Here is a 16485-nt window from a genome sequence, read left to right as displayed (position 1 = left end):
GTAGTACAGCTGTCACAGCACACAAAAATCACAGCTCAGTTTTTACTTAATTTAACTATTTGGTTTATTATTGAAGCTGAAACCAGTGTCTGTCTTTTTTTGATTATAAAAGTAATATTCATTGTATGAAACTAACAAAAAACAAGGGTAGATTTTTCTCTGACCAACACCGGTGAATGAATGTTAATACCAGAATAGTCATAATAAAAATTATGCTTAGTCTCAGTCACATTTTAAAGTCCTTTGGGGACACAGTGCTTCAGTCCTCCGCTCTTTGTGTTGAATAATTTTTTATTCATAAGGTTGAATTGATTCTTTTTCTGTATTTAATGTTTAAGCCAGGTTCATTACGCATTCGAGTAGCTACTCGGAAAGATTATCATTTGAATACATAGAACTCAGTCATTTTGTTTTTTCTTTGCCTTTATTGTAGTTAAATATATTAGTATATATATAAAGATAGATAATAAGTGATATGAGGACATGGAATTTTCCTAGAATTACCTAGCAGTGAAGTGGAAAAAAATGCCTGCACGTGGAAATACAAAGAAAACCGACAAGAAAGAAGTACCGAACAAAAAAAAAAAGTAAACCCACCGAGATGCAGTCTCCAATGGTTCAGCTAAATACATAAATCCATGTTAGACAGAGCTAACAAGTGCATGTGTGCATCATAATATCATGTAGAGCAAAGGTGTCGAGCTCATTTTGGTTCAGGGGCCGGCACATACAGCCAAATTTGATCTCAAGTGTGCCGGACCAGTAAATAATAATATAATTCATTCATTCATAACCTTTATTTAAACGCGGAGATATACTGAGGACACAGCCTCATTTACAATATAACAAAGACAAAAGAAGACATTTGAAACATCCAATGGACATATCAGAAATACCGAAAAGTAAAAGTGAGAAAGACAAATTAAAAACAGAGAACTCTACTTAAAAACAGGAGCAGCTGGAAGTAAAATAAGATGAAATTTTGGATTTAAAACACAAAATATATGAAACATGCAATGCCGTATTAGGAGTACCAAAAATTAAAAGTGATAAAGATGAACTAAAAACAAAGACATCTACTTAACCCCTTTAGCCCTATCAGCCCGCCTGCAGGCCGAAAAAATTATATTAATATTCATCTACTATAAAAATATAATAAATCAGAACAATGGATGTTTTTTTCAACGTTCGCTCAAAGTTTAGACCCTAATGTTAATAAAAGTACATCAAAAGTGTATTTTCGTGCAAACTTTAATGTTCAAACATGATTTTGAATCTTTGTGGGGTGAAATATACGCTATTAAAAATCTCCGACACGAACAATTAATTTATGCAATTTATTCATCGTCAATCCAGCCGGAAAAAAAAAACAGGCAAGGATAAAAAATTCCAATTTCTCTTTTAGTTTGTTACAGTTTACTCAGGCATAGTAATAGATACAATATTTTAGACAATGGGAATAGATTCTGTGAGGTCTCTAAACGTCCATAGACACCAAGAACGTCCATATGAACCTTATTATTGTGGAGTAATTCTTCATTTACTTTGGGTATGTCTTTTTAGGCGTTTTTCCCCTGAAAATATGCTCAGGGTTTAACAGGTTAAAATAAGAAGGTAAAATAAGAAGTGAATAAGGATTTAAATTGTCCTAATGATAAAGGTGTGGATAGTTTCAGATGGTTTTGGAGAGTGTTCCAGGTTTCAGATGCACAGTAGGAAAAACTGGACTTTTCCCAATTCAGTACGAACTGAAGGAATCTGCGGTGTGAGCCAGTCCTTTGAGCAAGTGTGATACTGACTTACATTAAAAGATACTAAAAAATGAACACACAAAAAGTAGTTTAGCACAAAAAGTAAAAGTGTAGTTTTTCCAGTATTATATGTCAGCTTATCATTTACACATGAATATTATAACTTACAGATCACAGTGGATCTAAACAGGCACAAAACATTTAGTAACGGGCAGAATATTGCTGAAATTCCACTTATTATTAGGTGATTCATGGTTGATTAGATTATTAGCGTTTTTGTGAAAAGATAGTTTATAATTAGAATCATTGTTATCATGTAATTTTATTTTTTTCACACTAAAACAAAGAGGAAAAAATTTGCAGTTGTCATCATGTATGTACACTGTAACAAATTTTACCATTAAATAACAGTAAAATACTGGCAGCTAGAGTTGCCAGCATGCTACTGTTATTCTACAGTATCTCTACTGTATTCTACAACTACAGTTTCTTACTGTAAAAAGTATTTCGGTACTGGGCTGTACATAATGTACCTTTTACAGTAAAATACAATATGTTACTGTAAAACATATTTAATGTAATATTTACAGTGTAACACAGCAAAAAGCAAGGATTTTAACACTTCAAGTTACATTTTAAAATACAAAATCATGAACATTGCCAGAAAAAGCTCAAACAAGAGATGACATTATTATATATAACCATGTAAATTGACACGCTGTTTAGTTTAACAGTGTCCACTTTGCAGCTAGCAAGTATGCTTCAACTTAAATTAGCTGCATGTTTGCTACATACGGCTAACGCCCCAAAATATGCAGTATTATCATGCATGTTATACTGCGCAAGTTGCGTCCGGTGTGAACGCAGTTTATGGAGGCAATTTAATGTTTAATGAACCCAAAATCCCGCAGTTACGTTGATAAAATCACAATTACCTTGATAAATGAACAACTGGAGCGGAATGGAGTTATGACAGTGTTGGTAGAGAAGCATCAGGTGACCTCCGTTCCCGTGCTGTATGGGGTTAAGTCCAGGTGAAAATAGTCATCCTCAGTTATTTTCTCTTTTATTTTATCCTTCTGCTTCAAAAAAGAACCACTTACCTTTGATGCAGTAAGTCTATAGTTAACATTTGTTGGATTGAATCTTTTCTAAATGAGCTGGTGGGACTTGATGCCAGATGACTTTGTTCAGACCAGTTCTGGGCGGACAGCAGTTAAGGAATTGAAGAAAATACTGTATAATACTGTCAAATTTTGCAGTAGCTTACTGTTTTAAATTTGCACCTTAAAGACCTCATTATTTACAGCATTATACTGTATTTACAAATAACAGCATGATACTGTATAAAATTTACTGTTTTTTTACAGTAATTTGTTACAGTGTATTATTATGCTATTATTTTACTTGTCTGATCATATCTTCAGTGTAATTTGTCGATTTCACAAATTCATCCCAGGGGACAGATTGGACCCTTTAGCGGGCCGGTGTTGGACCCCGGGCCTTATGTTTGACACCCCTGATGTACAGTGTCTATAAGAGTGTTGTCATGATTTATGCAACAAAGAAGAGTCAGTGTTCTATATTATTCTAGTAATTGTAATATAATCTGTAATTATGTGAAATGCTGTAAACCTTTATACAGAGCATTTAACAGGTGGTGAACATATTACTGAAGACGAAGATATATTTAGTCAAGGTGTCTCTGCTGGAAACACATTACACACTCTGTACTTGGTGTTCCTGTAGGAAAGCAGAGACTTCAGTACAGTTCTAAGAATACAAGGAGACAGAGCTTTGGAAATATGTGGTTTATTACTTTGACAAATGTGCAAAAGCGACAACGCATGAATTTATTTCTTTACAATTTAGATGTAATTTTCAAAGCTGAATTTAAATGAACACTTAGGGCACGGGTGTCAAACATACGGCCCAGGGGCCAAAACTGGCCCACCGAAGGGTCCAATCCGGCCTGTGGGATGATTGTGTGAAATGCAAAAATTATACAGAAAATATTAACAATCAATGATGTCAACCCTTTCATGCATAGTGGTCACTACAGTGGACATCTATTCTACAGCTGTTCTCTTGTATATTCATGGGTTTCTTTGTGCATATTATCTCCATGAAGTGAGTAATAACTAGTATTAGAGTATGATAAAATGTGAGAAAACATCAGATTAGCTGCATTAAAATGTTTTTATTTCATAGTTTCCACACAGTATATCACTTTCTCATGATGGGTTTTAAATACGTGTTTCTTTGCTTCAAAAATTAAACGCATAGTGTCCAGCTGAGTGGACATTTTTGTAACTCCATGAAAATTAGGTTCATAAAAATTTTTTAATCGCATTGTTGTTTTAATGGATTCTGTTGGGTTTCTGTAAATTGGCTTAGAGTCTGGTTTTGACCAACTTTATATATAAAGTGTCATGAGATAACTTTTTGTTGTGATCTGGTGCTATATAAATAAAATTTGATTGATTTAGTGATTTGATTGGTTTTTCCCTGTGTGTCGCTTTGGAAAAAAAGCATCTGCCAAATGCATAAATGTAAATGTCTGCAGAGTAATAAAAATACTTAGGACAAAAATCTCAACTAAGGTTCCCATAATTCATTCATGAAAGGGTTAAAGTCATTTTAAGTCAGTTCAGTCTAAAGTGGGTCAGACCAGTAAAATACTATTATAAGAACCTATAAATAATGAAAAACGCTAATTTTTCACTTTGATTTAGTTTAAAAAAAATACAAAAAAAAAAAGTCAAATTACACAAAAATGTTTACATTTAGACTTGCCCTTTTACAAAAAATGCGAACCAGAGCAAATATGAACAACCTGAAATGTCTTTAGACAAGGATGTGGAATTTAAATAATATTCTGTCTGTTATTAAATGTTTTGTGTATTTGTAGATCCACTGTGATCTATAAGTTATAATATACATGTGTAAATGATAAACTACGGCATGGTATGGTTAATATTGCACTTATGTTTCTTTAGAATCTTGAGGTTGTTCATATTTACCTCCGCCAAGGAGGTTATGTTTTTGCCAGGGTTTGTTTGTCTGTTTGTTTGTCTGTCCGTTAGTGTGCAACATAACTCAAAAAGTTATGGACAGATTTTGATGAAATTTTCAGGGTTTGTTGGAAATGGGATAAGGAAGAAATGATTAACTTTTGGGGGTGATCGGGGGTGGGGGGGCCCACGGGGGGGCCCACTGATCAGCCTTGGCAGAGGTCTGCACTCTCCGAGTGCTTCTAGTTGTTCATGTTATGTTCAAGTACAGTTCGTAGATATAAACATTTTCATTGCAGAATTGGACTTTTTTTTTTTTTTCACTCAAAAACAGAGAAAGCTTTGGAGCTGACATTATTTATCAGTTCTTATCCTATTATTTATATTATTGTACTGGTCCGGCCCACTTTAGATCATATTAGGCTGAATGTGGCCCCTGAACTAACATGAGTTTGACACCCCTGGCTTATCACATGACATTTTCTACACGTCATAGCTTCGGAAGTCGTAGACCACTGGGGATAGTTGCATTCGAAAGTGTGGACTTGAAACACTCTCCCACTTTTTATTTAATGTTGATAGAACAAACAGAACTGGTGATACGATGGTTTGAACTCGAAGCAAACATGAGTAAAAGTATGAAAATGAGGTGGGGCGAGCGTTGTATTTATGACCATGTCTTCGTAATTTTTCATCCTTTTTCAAAATGGAAAAAACTGGCCGAATCTACGGATTCGAATCCACAGACTGCATTAGCATTACATTTAAGGGTGAGAATGACCCCCACCTGAACTGTAACCGGGAGGACCGGGAGTGGGGTGGTGGGGGGAGGGGGGAGAAAACAGGAGAAAACGCCTATGTGAAGATATGCTTTTACGTCAAATATTTGAGTATAGTTGTAATTTATTACAATTTAAATTTTATATACCTAATATTTGAAACCAATATTCACAATTTTAAGTCTTCGGAAAGATTCGTTAACCATCTTTGTGTTATTTATACAATAAATTATGTACATTTTTCAAATCGGATTTTCTATTTTTTGTGTGTTTTTTGGCCTTTTGGGTTGATATAATAGGTTAAAGTGAAAAACTAAAAGACAGATGATATACAGGGTGGGGAAGCAAAATTTACAATATTTTGAGGCAGGGATTGAAAGACAGTGTATGACCAATTTGTTTATTGAAAGTCATGAGAATTTAAATCTTCAAATCATATTTTACTGCATTTCTAACAGTCTTGTTGTCTACCTCAAGTTCAATTGCCATTTTTCTCATGGATTTGGTTGGATCCTTTAGGATTTTGGATTTGAGAGCTTTAATAAAAGCTTTGGTACGTTTTTTGTTGCTTCCTCCACTTCCAGACTTTCTCGTAATAGTTTTGCTCATAGTCATTCTCTTCTTTCCATTATAAACAGTCTTTATGGACACTCCAACTATTTTTGAAATCTCCTTTGGTGTGACGAGTGCATTCAGCAAATCACACACTCTTTGACGTTTGCTTTCCTGATTACTCATATGGGCAAAAGTTTCTGAAAAGGTATGGATAATAGTGTTAGGTATGATTATGACATCAATATATGTTTGGTTTCAAAACAATTGACGTAGTGCCTGCTGAGAAAAAACAACTAAATATCCATTGTAAATTTGGCTTCCCCATCCTGTAGATGAAGTTGTGCTGAAAAAAAGGATACCAAACATGGGTGTAATCATCATTTCTTTATATAGTATATAAAGGCAAAATCAAAAGTACTCAAAAACAGCCAAAATAGGCTCAGACCCTTAAGGGTTAATGGCAGCAAAAACACAATTATCTCAATAACAATGAATATTGACATGAACAGCTTACATTCCAAGGACAGAATTTTAATCACCGTCTTATTATTTCTGAAATTGTAGATGGCGTTGTCTTGGTGACAGGTATCCCTGCAGGAGACAGGTTCTAATCATCCTAACAAATCTCATGTATGAATGTATTTGCTGAATTAAACACTTTGAAAATAATTACCTCCGCCAAGGAGGTTATGTTTTTGCCAGGGTTTGTTTGTCTGTTTGTCTGTCCTTTAGTGTGCAACATAACTCAAAAAGTTATGGACAGATTTTGATGAAATTTTCAGGGTTTGTTGGAAATGGGATAAGGAAGAAATGATTAACTTTTGGGGGTGATCGGGGGTGGGGGGGCCCACGGGGGGTGGCACTGATCAGCCTTGGCGGAGGTCTGCGCTCTCCGAGTGCTTCTAGTTAGTACTTCCAATCTCTGCTGCTGAGACTTTTTCTCTGTTTTTGAAACATTTATTTATGCACAAAATAGGGCTGGAAAATTGAAAAAAAATTAGCCTGACCATCCATCCGTCTTTCTCAATGAGAAATCCATCTGGAATCGCAGGGCTTGAATCCAAATATGAAGGCGGGACTAACAAGTAAGCCAATCACAGATCAGACGGATGTGATTACTGTCGCTTTTGTCAGAGAAATTTGAGAACACAGGGTGTAATCTGTAATCTGTTATTTAGTCCTTATTTTTGAACCAAGTAAACAATTGACAACAGTTGGAAAGAGATTTGCGGACTTGGAACTGACTTTGACTCGTGACAAAAAGAAGTCGGTGCATTGTGAACAACCTGCCCCCCCCCCCCCCCCCAGACTTGTGATTGGTCGGTATAGAATAGATAGTGCGTATTTCGCAGTGATTGGCCCAATTCTAGACTGTTTTCTCAGTATTGAATATTCTGAGATAACCAGAGGGCTGGTTAGGCTAGAGAAAAATGCCTGAATCTAAGAATTGCGATTTTTATTTTTATTTTCTCTGGAGACTTTTTTTTCTCAGTAGAACTACCATATTTAATTTACTTGCTTGTTGCGATATATTTGGTACCATCGGGGTTTGTTTGTCTGTTAGCAAGATAACTCAAAAAGTTATGGGCGGATTTTCATGAAATTTTCAGGAGACGTTGATACTGGCACAAAGAACAAATGATAAAATTTTGGTGGTGATTGTGGGTGGGGGGGTTGATCTGCCTTGGTGGACATCTGCGCTCTCTGAGTGCTTTTCTAGTTTTAAATATGTTTCTATAGTCATACATGGCATATAGTATTATTGAACTACTTGAAGAACTACTTGGGAATCATGCTTTTGTCTTGATGTAAACAAATAAATTGCTACAAATATTGAATCGTCCATGACATTGAAAAATGTTAAGATGCCATTTGTTTGGCCATACCCCCCAGACCTACAACAAAAGTGCTTTGGAGGTGATTTTGTTTGCAGTTTACAGCATAAACAGAGAAAGTTGCATGATGTAAGAAAAGGGAGTCAGTCGAGCTAACGGACACAGATGACAAATAAACGGGTAACAGTTCAACTTTGACACTGATGTTTACCGTAAGCAGGTAAAGGAACAACTACCCCTGTCGTGATAAATGAATTATCTACAATAATTTTATGTGGAAGATAGTATGAAACTGAAAAGTCTTGAATTTACATATCTGTATTTAACACTTTCAAAGTCAGATGATGAATGAATGAATGAAAAAGTTTTTAAAAGGTATTAAATTTGATATGGCAGGTCTAAGTCGTGTTGCCATGTGTCTGTGGAATGTTACAGCTGCAAAGACAGTAACATGAGTCACCTCAGTTCCATCTGTTCCAAGCTGACAGTTTATACTGAATATAGGGACCAATTATCGCTAACTTAGCAGCTGTGGAGAGAAATAATCACAGAACACCGAGTTCTTTCTACAGTATGTATGTATGTAATATTCAGTCTGTGCTGGTGTAAATAAATGTTGTCCTCAACGCTGAGAAGAAGGTCATTTTTTATATAAAATCATCAAGTTACATGTTAGTGTTTGGAATAATTCACTACAGCTGAGACACTGGAAAGTAAAGGCTTCTGGATGGAAAATAATTGTCTGGCCTGAAAACAGAAAAATGCAACAGTTTTACAGATACATTTCTTCTTCTCCTTCGCCTCTTTCTTCTTCTCTCCTTATCCTCCTTCTCCTTCTTCTACTCCGTCTTTTTTGCTCCTCCTTCTTCCCTTTTCTTCTCCTTCTTCCCTCTTCTCCTTCTCTTTCTACTTCTTGCCTCTTCTTCGTCTCCTTCTACTTCTTCCTTCTTCTTCTTCTCCTCCTTCTTCTACTTCTCCTCCTCCTTCTACTTCTTCTTCTCCTTCTACTTCTTCCCTCTTCTTCTTCTCCTCCTTCTCTTTCTACTTCTTGCCTCTTCTTCTCCTACTTATTCCTTCTTCTTCTCCTCCTTCTTCTACTTCTTCTCCTCCTTCTACTTCTTCTCCTCCTCCTTCTACTTCTTCTCCTCCTCCTTCTTCTCCTTCTACTTCTTCCCTCTTCTTCTCCTCCTCCTTCTCCTCCTCCTTCTTCTTCTCCTCCTTCCCCTTCTTCTTCTTCCCTCTTCTTCTCCTTCTTCTTCCCTCTTCTTCTCCTCCTTCTTCTTTCCTCTTCTTCTCCTCCTTCTCCTCCTCCTTCTTCTTCTTCTCCTCCTCCTTCTTCTTTCCTCTTCTCCTCCTCCTTCTTCCCTCTGCTTCTTCTCCTCCTTCTTCTTCTTTCCTCTTCTTCTCCTACTCCTCTGTCATCTTCTGCTCCTGTCTTCTCCTCCTCCTCCTCTTTCTCCTCCTTTTCTTTTTCTTCTTCTTCTCCTTCATTATTATTATTATTATTATTATTATTATTATTATTATTATTATTATTATTATTATTATTATTATATAGTTTAATAATCACAGAACAAAAGTTATAACAGTGAATAATGATATACAAGCAATATATGTAAATAGTTATAATAATAATAATAATAATAATAATAATAATAATAATAATAAGCAGCTGTGATTGGCTACTATAGATTAGATTGAATCTAGTGTAACTCTTGGGCAGTAGGTGTAGGTTCAGATATAATGAGGATGAGTCTTCAGGAGCTGTTAACCTTTATGAGAGGCTGCGGTCCGGAGCTGTCGACCTGTGACTGAGCTCTCTTGTCCAATTATCTGACTGTGATCATGTCCACCCCCGCCAGGCCGTTTACACATGTCCAGACGAGCCGGCACTCAGCCAGAATGAGCTGGTCCTCACCGCAGACGCCATCATGAAGAGAGCCGACTTCCTGTGCTGCAGGGACAGCTTCTTGGAGGTAATCTCATCACAGTCTGTGGTAACTTTTCAAGTGCAGTTCCATTAATAAGATAAAAATGCCTCAAGTCTTCAGTTTCATTACTGATGAGAGCACAGAAACTGAATAAATACGAAGAATTTTTTACAAAACGGCAAATAAGAAAAGACAATAAAACATTATCACATTAACCCTTACAGACCCAGTGCTATTTTTTTGGCAGTTCCCAAATTATTTTGCCTCTATTTTTAACTTTTCTCAATTGATTTGTCACCATTTATTCTAGTATTATGCTCGGTATTTTGCATTTTTAAGTGAAAATCAGATATTTTCCAATATTTAATTTACTGATCATGTGGATGACTATAAAAACTCAGATTAAAGTTGAGGGTTATTGTATCAAAAATGGAGAAAAACTGAAGGAATAGTGATGTGTGCAGTAAAATTATACCATTAACTGAATGTATACCATCCACTGTCATTGATCCAACTCCAGGGGTTTTACTGATGAATCAGTGTTTTAGAAGATGACGGTGTTTCCATGGTAACTACAGAGTAGAGCTGAAACAATTAATCGACTCAAAGTGATCCAAAAAAATAATTCAACCACAATTCTCCTGAATCAAACCTTTGTTTCCTTCATTTCTCTGCTGTTAAACATTGGTTCCACTATTGTGTTTCACAGTGACACACAAAGAAGCTTCAATTCATGAAAACTGCAATAGAATATTTCCCTTCAATCAATTCGAGTTGATTAATCAAAGCGTGAATTTTACATTCGCTTCAAGCACCTAATCAATTAATCTGTTTCAGCGCTACTACAGAGCCTCTGAACGTCCAAATGGGTCATATCTGATGGCCATGAAAAGATGACAAACTGTATTTTACACCAATTATTTACTTGTATTAATAGGATTAGTGGATCATTAGGTATTAAACAATTTAGATCAGTAGATGGTTTTGGCCACCAGTGGATGTTTGGGTTTTTAGGGGTTAAAATGATCTGTCTGAAATCCTAATTCACAGATGAAGAAATAGCTTTTAAGATTATTGCATGTGGATAAAAACACCAGAAATGGTACAATCAGACTTTCAAAGGAACTTTGATGATCAGCCAGTCATTATGTGACTGGTTTGATAAAGAGGTTAATTCATGGATGTCTGTGGGTGTTTCAAAGCATTGCACATAAATGGAATCATGATTATATGAGTCCCGTGTTACAGTTAAAGACACCGCTCTAACCTTTTCATGTAGCATTTTTTTAATGATGCTACTCAAGGTTCATTTATGTTCATTCATTCAATGTAGCACATGAAGAAGAAAATGTGTACTCAGGTCTCAGTAATAAAATAAGAATAGGACAAAAAAAAGACAGAATATCTAAAAAAAAAAAAAAAAAACCCAGACACATAAAAGTAAAACATATTCACTATTTAAAAGACATTCCCCAGCAGCTAAGCAGAATAAAGTGCATATACATGGACTCGTAATTGCAACTGGACTATTTGTATTTTATGAAAACCAAAAATTTTTTAAATGTCAAACAAAATAGTGTAAGAGGTTTAACTCTTTCAATGCCATGGGCCGATTAAATCGGCTTTACGAATACAACCTTTAAAGTGCCACGGGCTGATCAGATCGGCTTTGGAGAACACGCCATATTTGTGTACAAACAAACCATCCACCCCCATTTCTTTCTCACATTTCGATGACGTTCTTTCAAATCTTCTTGCAAATTACGATCAATAATGAATCGGCTGCGTCCGGTGCGTTTTGAATCTAAATAGCAATCGGTCGGATGTTACCGAGCGGTTTTTGACCAAGGAAGAGCTCGTGTTTCATTTTCTGCTTGGGAAATTTTATGAATGAATTTATGAATGAAATCATATGCAAATTAGATGGCCATTTTGTAGTAATATCGTAAACACAGCGATCTGTCAAAACAGTCCCATCTGCTAGAAAATGAGTTCTGATGACGATTCAGACTTCGATTATAAAAACGACGCGAAATACTGAAAAACAGCCAAATTCTGTGGCACTTTTAAGGCTTATTAGCCCCTTAACTGTCTGGCACCGAAAGAGTTAATTGGGGGGTTTTTTGTTGTGTTTTTTTTTTTTTTTTTACATATTTATTTGAATTTAGAATCACAGTACATAGATGCAATGTGAACATAGACATGCAATATGAACTAACAAAATAGTATGACAGATTTTATTTTATTTATTTCTTTTTTTTTTACATATTTGTTTGAATTTTGAATCACAGTGCATAGATACAAAGTATACATAGACATACAATATGAACTAACAAGAGTACAACAGGTTTTTTTCGTTTTTTTACTCTGATTTCGAGAGGCCTGTAGCACCACATTATGTAATTTCGATGCAATATGTAATACGGTAATAATTTTTCACTTCAGTATGTAATAACGCCGCATTTTGTAATAAAATTCTTGAACACATTTTGTAATAAACTTTGCCGCAATTTGTAATAGCATTACATATTGCAACAGTTGCGGGTGTAGCATTTTTTTTTTTTAAAGGAAATGTAATCATTTGGTGCATTATGTAATAAACCATCAAAATTGATGCCTTGATTGGAAAAACCATCCTACCAGCAAAACAACAGTAAACATTCCAGCTTAATTAGAATTAAAAAAAAAAATAAGTAGGATGTTTCATTGGTCAAACCTAAATCAAATGTAACTGTATTCATTATAATGGAGAATGTGTTTACAAGCTACAGACAAAAGCTGCACTAATTAAGTATTACTGACAAAAAACTTACTGGTGCACTGAAATATGGAAGATACAATATGTATAAGTTATTATAAAATGCGGCAAAGTTTATTACAAAATGCGTTCAAGGATTGTTTTAGTAAATGCGACATGTTATTACATAATGAAGTGAAGAATTATTACATTACTACATATTGCACCGTTTTGTTTTGTTTATTTTTTTTTCATATTTGCAATAAAATCAACAACAAAAGAATTACATAAAAAAGAAAGTAAGCCAATGCGGCACTACGAGGCTTATTCTACATTTCATATCTTATATCACTCACCTACTGCACAAGCTGGATCCACAGCTCATCCTTCATTGTTTCATCTTTCATTATTTCTTCAGCAACAGCAAAATTACACATTACACAAACTGGCTATTTGTGCGAACAGATGCTGAAGTGTATCAACAGACTGAAACAGTTTACTTTAGCACCATATGCAAGCAGACACAAACCCATAATATAAGAAATATGTGCAGCAACATCTGTAAAATAAGGTAATAACACCCATTTTATACAAATAGAGGTTATATGCTGGGGTTTTTATTCATTTATTTTTACTGAAACAATTTGTATAACTCCTGCCAAATTAAAACTCATCACAATATAAGGTTATGAGGTCATCCAGCTTTGATCAAACGTTTATTTTTAATGTTTTAGCTCAGAAATCATGTATTTGAGTTTGCTTGCTTTGAGAAAGTACATAAGTCATTGCAAAAGGTCAGTGGAGGATTTCGAAAGCCTTGAAGCTCTTATTGTGCAATTATTAATGGGAAAAAAAAATAATGCTTTCTAAGAGACAGGCGGTACTTAACGATCTATAGGAATTGCTTTCCAGCCCAGTATACACACAGCCTCAGAGATAATGATCCACAGTGTCCAATGCTTTTGTGAAATCAAGGGCAGTGCAGTAAAGTAAGTGTAAGTGCTGTGGTTTTTGAGTTTGGAAGTGGATTGATGTGGATGGAATTCATAAAATACAATACGCTTTAAGGTTAAAGTTAACTCACTGTTTTATAAGGAAGTTAGGACTCTGCATTTTAGCCATCACACAGCATCTAGCATTAACCTTTTGCATTAGCACTTAGCACGTATTAGGAACAATAAGATGCTATTGAAGATGCTCGGGGTCAGACTCCAGATCTTCGTCATCACCGTGGTCGGGGGTACCGATAGCAGAATTAAAACACATGTACTCGTTTTTGAAGACATGGGAAACTGGAGGAAACTTGTGTGTTTATACAGTATTACTGCATTTTTAAAGTGGTATATTGTGCTCATATGGACAAAAGTATTGGGACACGTTGAATTCAGGTGTTTCTTTTCTAACAGGGGTCTGGGATACAAAACAATACCAATAAATGTCATAATGTAGTTTTATATTGGGATAAATATCATTGCATGGGTTACTTTTGTTTAACCCTTTCATGCATGAATTATGAAAAAACATCTACATTTTTTTAGATTGATTTTATAGCTCAAAATTTGGCTAAAGTTGAAATGTATTTTGAACTTTTTTAAAAAATATGGCTTTATTTGGAAGATTTTTAATATTTGTGTTCTGGCTTTTTTTAATTAAATAATTGCCCATATTGGAAACATTATGATGCAATAGTTTTTCAGATGCATTTTTCAAAATTTGTATGGAATGTCCTTTGCAGTGGACAGCTGTTTTTTGATTGTTTTTGAGGGTTTTTATATAAAGATATGACTCCTGTCTACAAACGGGGACAGAAAACCCTTAGCTGGGTCTTAGGAGGATAACTTTATGAGATCACAGAGCAGTCCAAATTCTAACACTAAGATGACACTTCTTTTCATTGTATTGCTTAGGGTCTATAGAAGGGAAACCCATGTGGTTTGGAGAATATTGCCTTTATAACACTTCGGAAAGTGAGCTTAAACTATGTGTCCACAAATGTTGACATCATGCATGAAAGGGTTAAAGGAGTGATATTTTGCTTTTCTAAATGGAATTATGCATTTTAAAACATTCTCTGTACTCTACATAAACTGTTAATGCTATGCTTGGGTCTGAATTCTTCATTAATTCAACTCCACAGGTCCATCTTCAACCCTATTTCTGAGTAATGACACCAGAAAGGTCGTTTTGAGCGCTGGCCCTTTAAATGCAAATGAGCCACTTCACGCCCCCCACCCCCTCCAGGTTATTGACTGTGCTTTCTGTCCCGTTCAGCCACTTGTGTTCATTAATACAACCAACAATTGAACATTTTATGTAATTGGCTCAAAGTTTGGACATATTTCAGTTTTTACTGTAACTGCTGCTGCTGACAAACAGTTATGTCATATTTGGAGAAATGTTCGTCGGAAATCTTGACCTTATATTTGCAAATGTCGTGATGTAACTAGTTATAAAACATAATAAATTGAGAAGGAATTGAAATGGGTTGTAGAAATCCACTTGATTTTTGCAAAAATGAATATAAAGATAGCTTTGCAGCACCTGGAGGGTTCTAATTCAAACTTTTTGAACTATTAGGGTCCAAATACACAAATAAACGAACCAAAGACTAATTAAAGTGGGTTTATCAAAATATGACCTCTTTAAGTTGTTTTCTTTGCTTCCGAAATGCCTCAGAGATGGTTTTCACTTAATTTCTCTCAACATTCCTTTTGTTTTTAGTTATTTTTTATCCTTGACTATAATTTTAAATGTTCTGCATTTATATTTCTCAAATATTTTTCATGCTCTGACTGTAAATAATACTCTTCAACTGCAATTAAGCATCTGCTTTCCTCAGATCTCATTTAGGAAAAAAAATGTCCCATTAAACTTTTAGGACATGTTGATGTTTTTATCTCAAATCAGCATGAACAGGATATCTTACAGCTGTAGACATGATGTGTCCCAATATTTTGGTCCACATAGTTTAGAAACATCAATATTTCCTTCAAGTTTAATGGGAGATGTGAAGAAAGTAGATGGTTAGTTGTGGTAGAAAAGTATTATTTACAGTCAGAGCATGAAAAATATTTTAGAAATTTAGAGGCACATTTAAAATCATAGTCATGGATTAAAAAACAAAATCAATAAAACCATCTCTGAGGCATTTTGGAAGCAACAATAATTTAAACAAACCCAGTGCAATGATATTTATCCCAATATAAAACTATATTATGGCATTTATCATTATTGTTTTGTACCCCAGACCCCTGTTAGAAAAGAAACACCTGATTTCAAAGTGTCCCAGTACTTTTGTCCATATTGTGTAACATTTCTCCCCTCCACTTAAAGAGAGGCAAGATCCTGTATTTATGTATATTTTTTTGTATTGTATGCATAGGGATGCATCATAAATGGAAGTTCTCTTTCATGTTTCCACCCTGCTGTTCCTCCATCATACATGAGAATAAACATAAACGTATATACAGTGCAAAACCTTGTGCTTTCTATGAAACTGTATCTGAGGAAACCAGCTTTCTGCAATCCCCTCTGGTCAGGAAGAACAGATTTCTCTTTTATATTATTTTAAATACATAAACCTCCTGCTAAGAGGTGCCTGCAGCCTGGTTACAAACACACCAACAAAGACGTCTGTCACAGAAAATGACTAAAAGGGAAATGTCTAAGGACAGGTAGTGGGTAGCTATAGAGGGAATCTATGAATACAAAACAGTTGAATATAGAAAATGTTTGTTACATATATCGGAACCATTTTTTCGTTCTTTAACAATACGAATAAACCTGTGGAGCTTTTGATGTCATTTCTTTTTTTCTACATTATATCCTTTCAGCTTTAACATTTAACGAACCCATTTATACTTTTGTGGCAGTCCCCAAATGA

General features: G+C 35.0%; 1 protein-coding gene across 1 annotated transcript in view; it reads left to right on the top strand.

Moving 5' to 3' along the window:
• LOC115439662 (DNA-directed RNA polymerase III subunit RPC1-like) overlaps positions 1–16485 on the top strand; it is a 79730-nt gene that overhangs the window by 23712 nt on the left and 39533 nt on the right. The window contains exon 5 of the mRNA XM_030163536.1: positions 9797–9910. Coding sequence (XP_030019396.1) covers positions 9797–9910 — 114 coding nt within the window. The remainder of the gene's footprint in view (positions 1–9796; positions 9911–16485) is intronic.

Source organism: Sphaeramia orbicularis, chromosome 19 (assembly GCF_902148855.1).
Source record: "Sphaeramia orbicularis chromosome 19, fSphaOr1.1, whole genome shotgun sequence".
Taxonomy (NCBI): domain Eukaryota; kingdom Metazoa; phylum Chordata; class Actinopteri; order Kurtiformes; family Apogonidae; genus Sphaeramia; species Sphaeramia orbicularis.
Note: the sequence above shows the minus strand (reverse complement) of the source record. Positions and strands in the feature narration are given on the sequence as shown.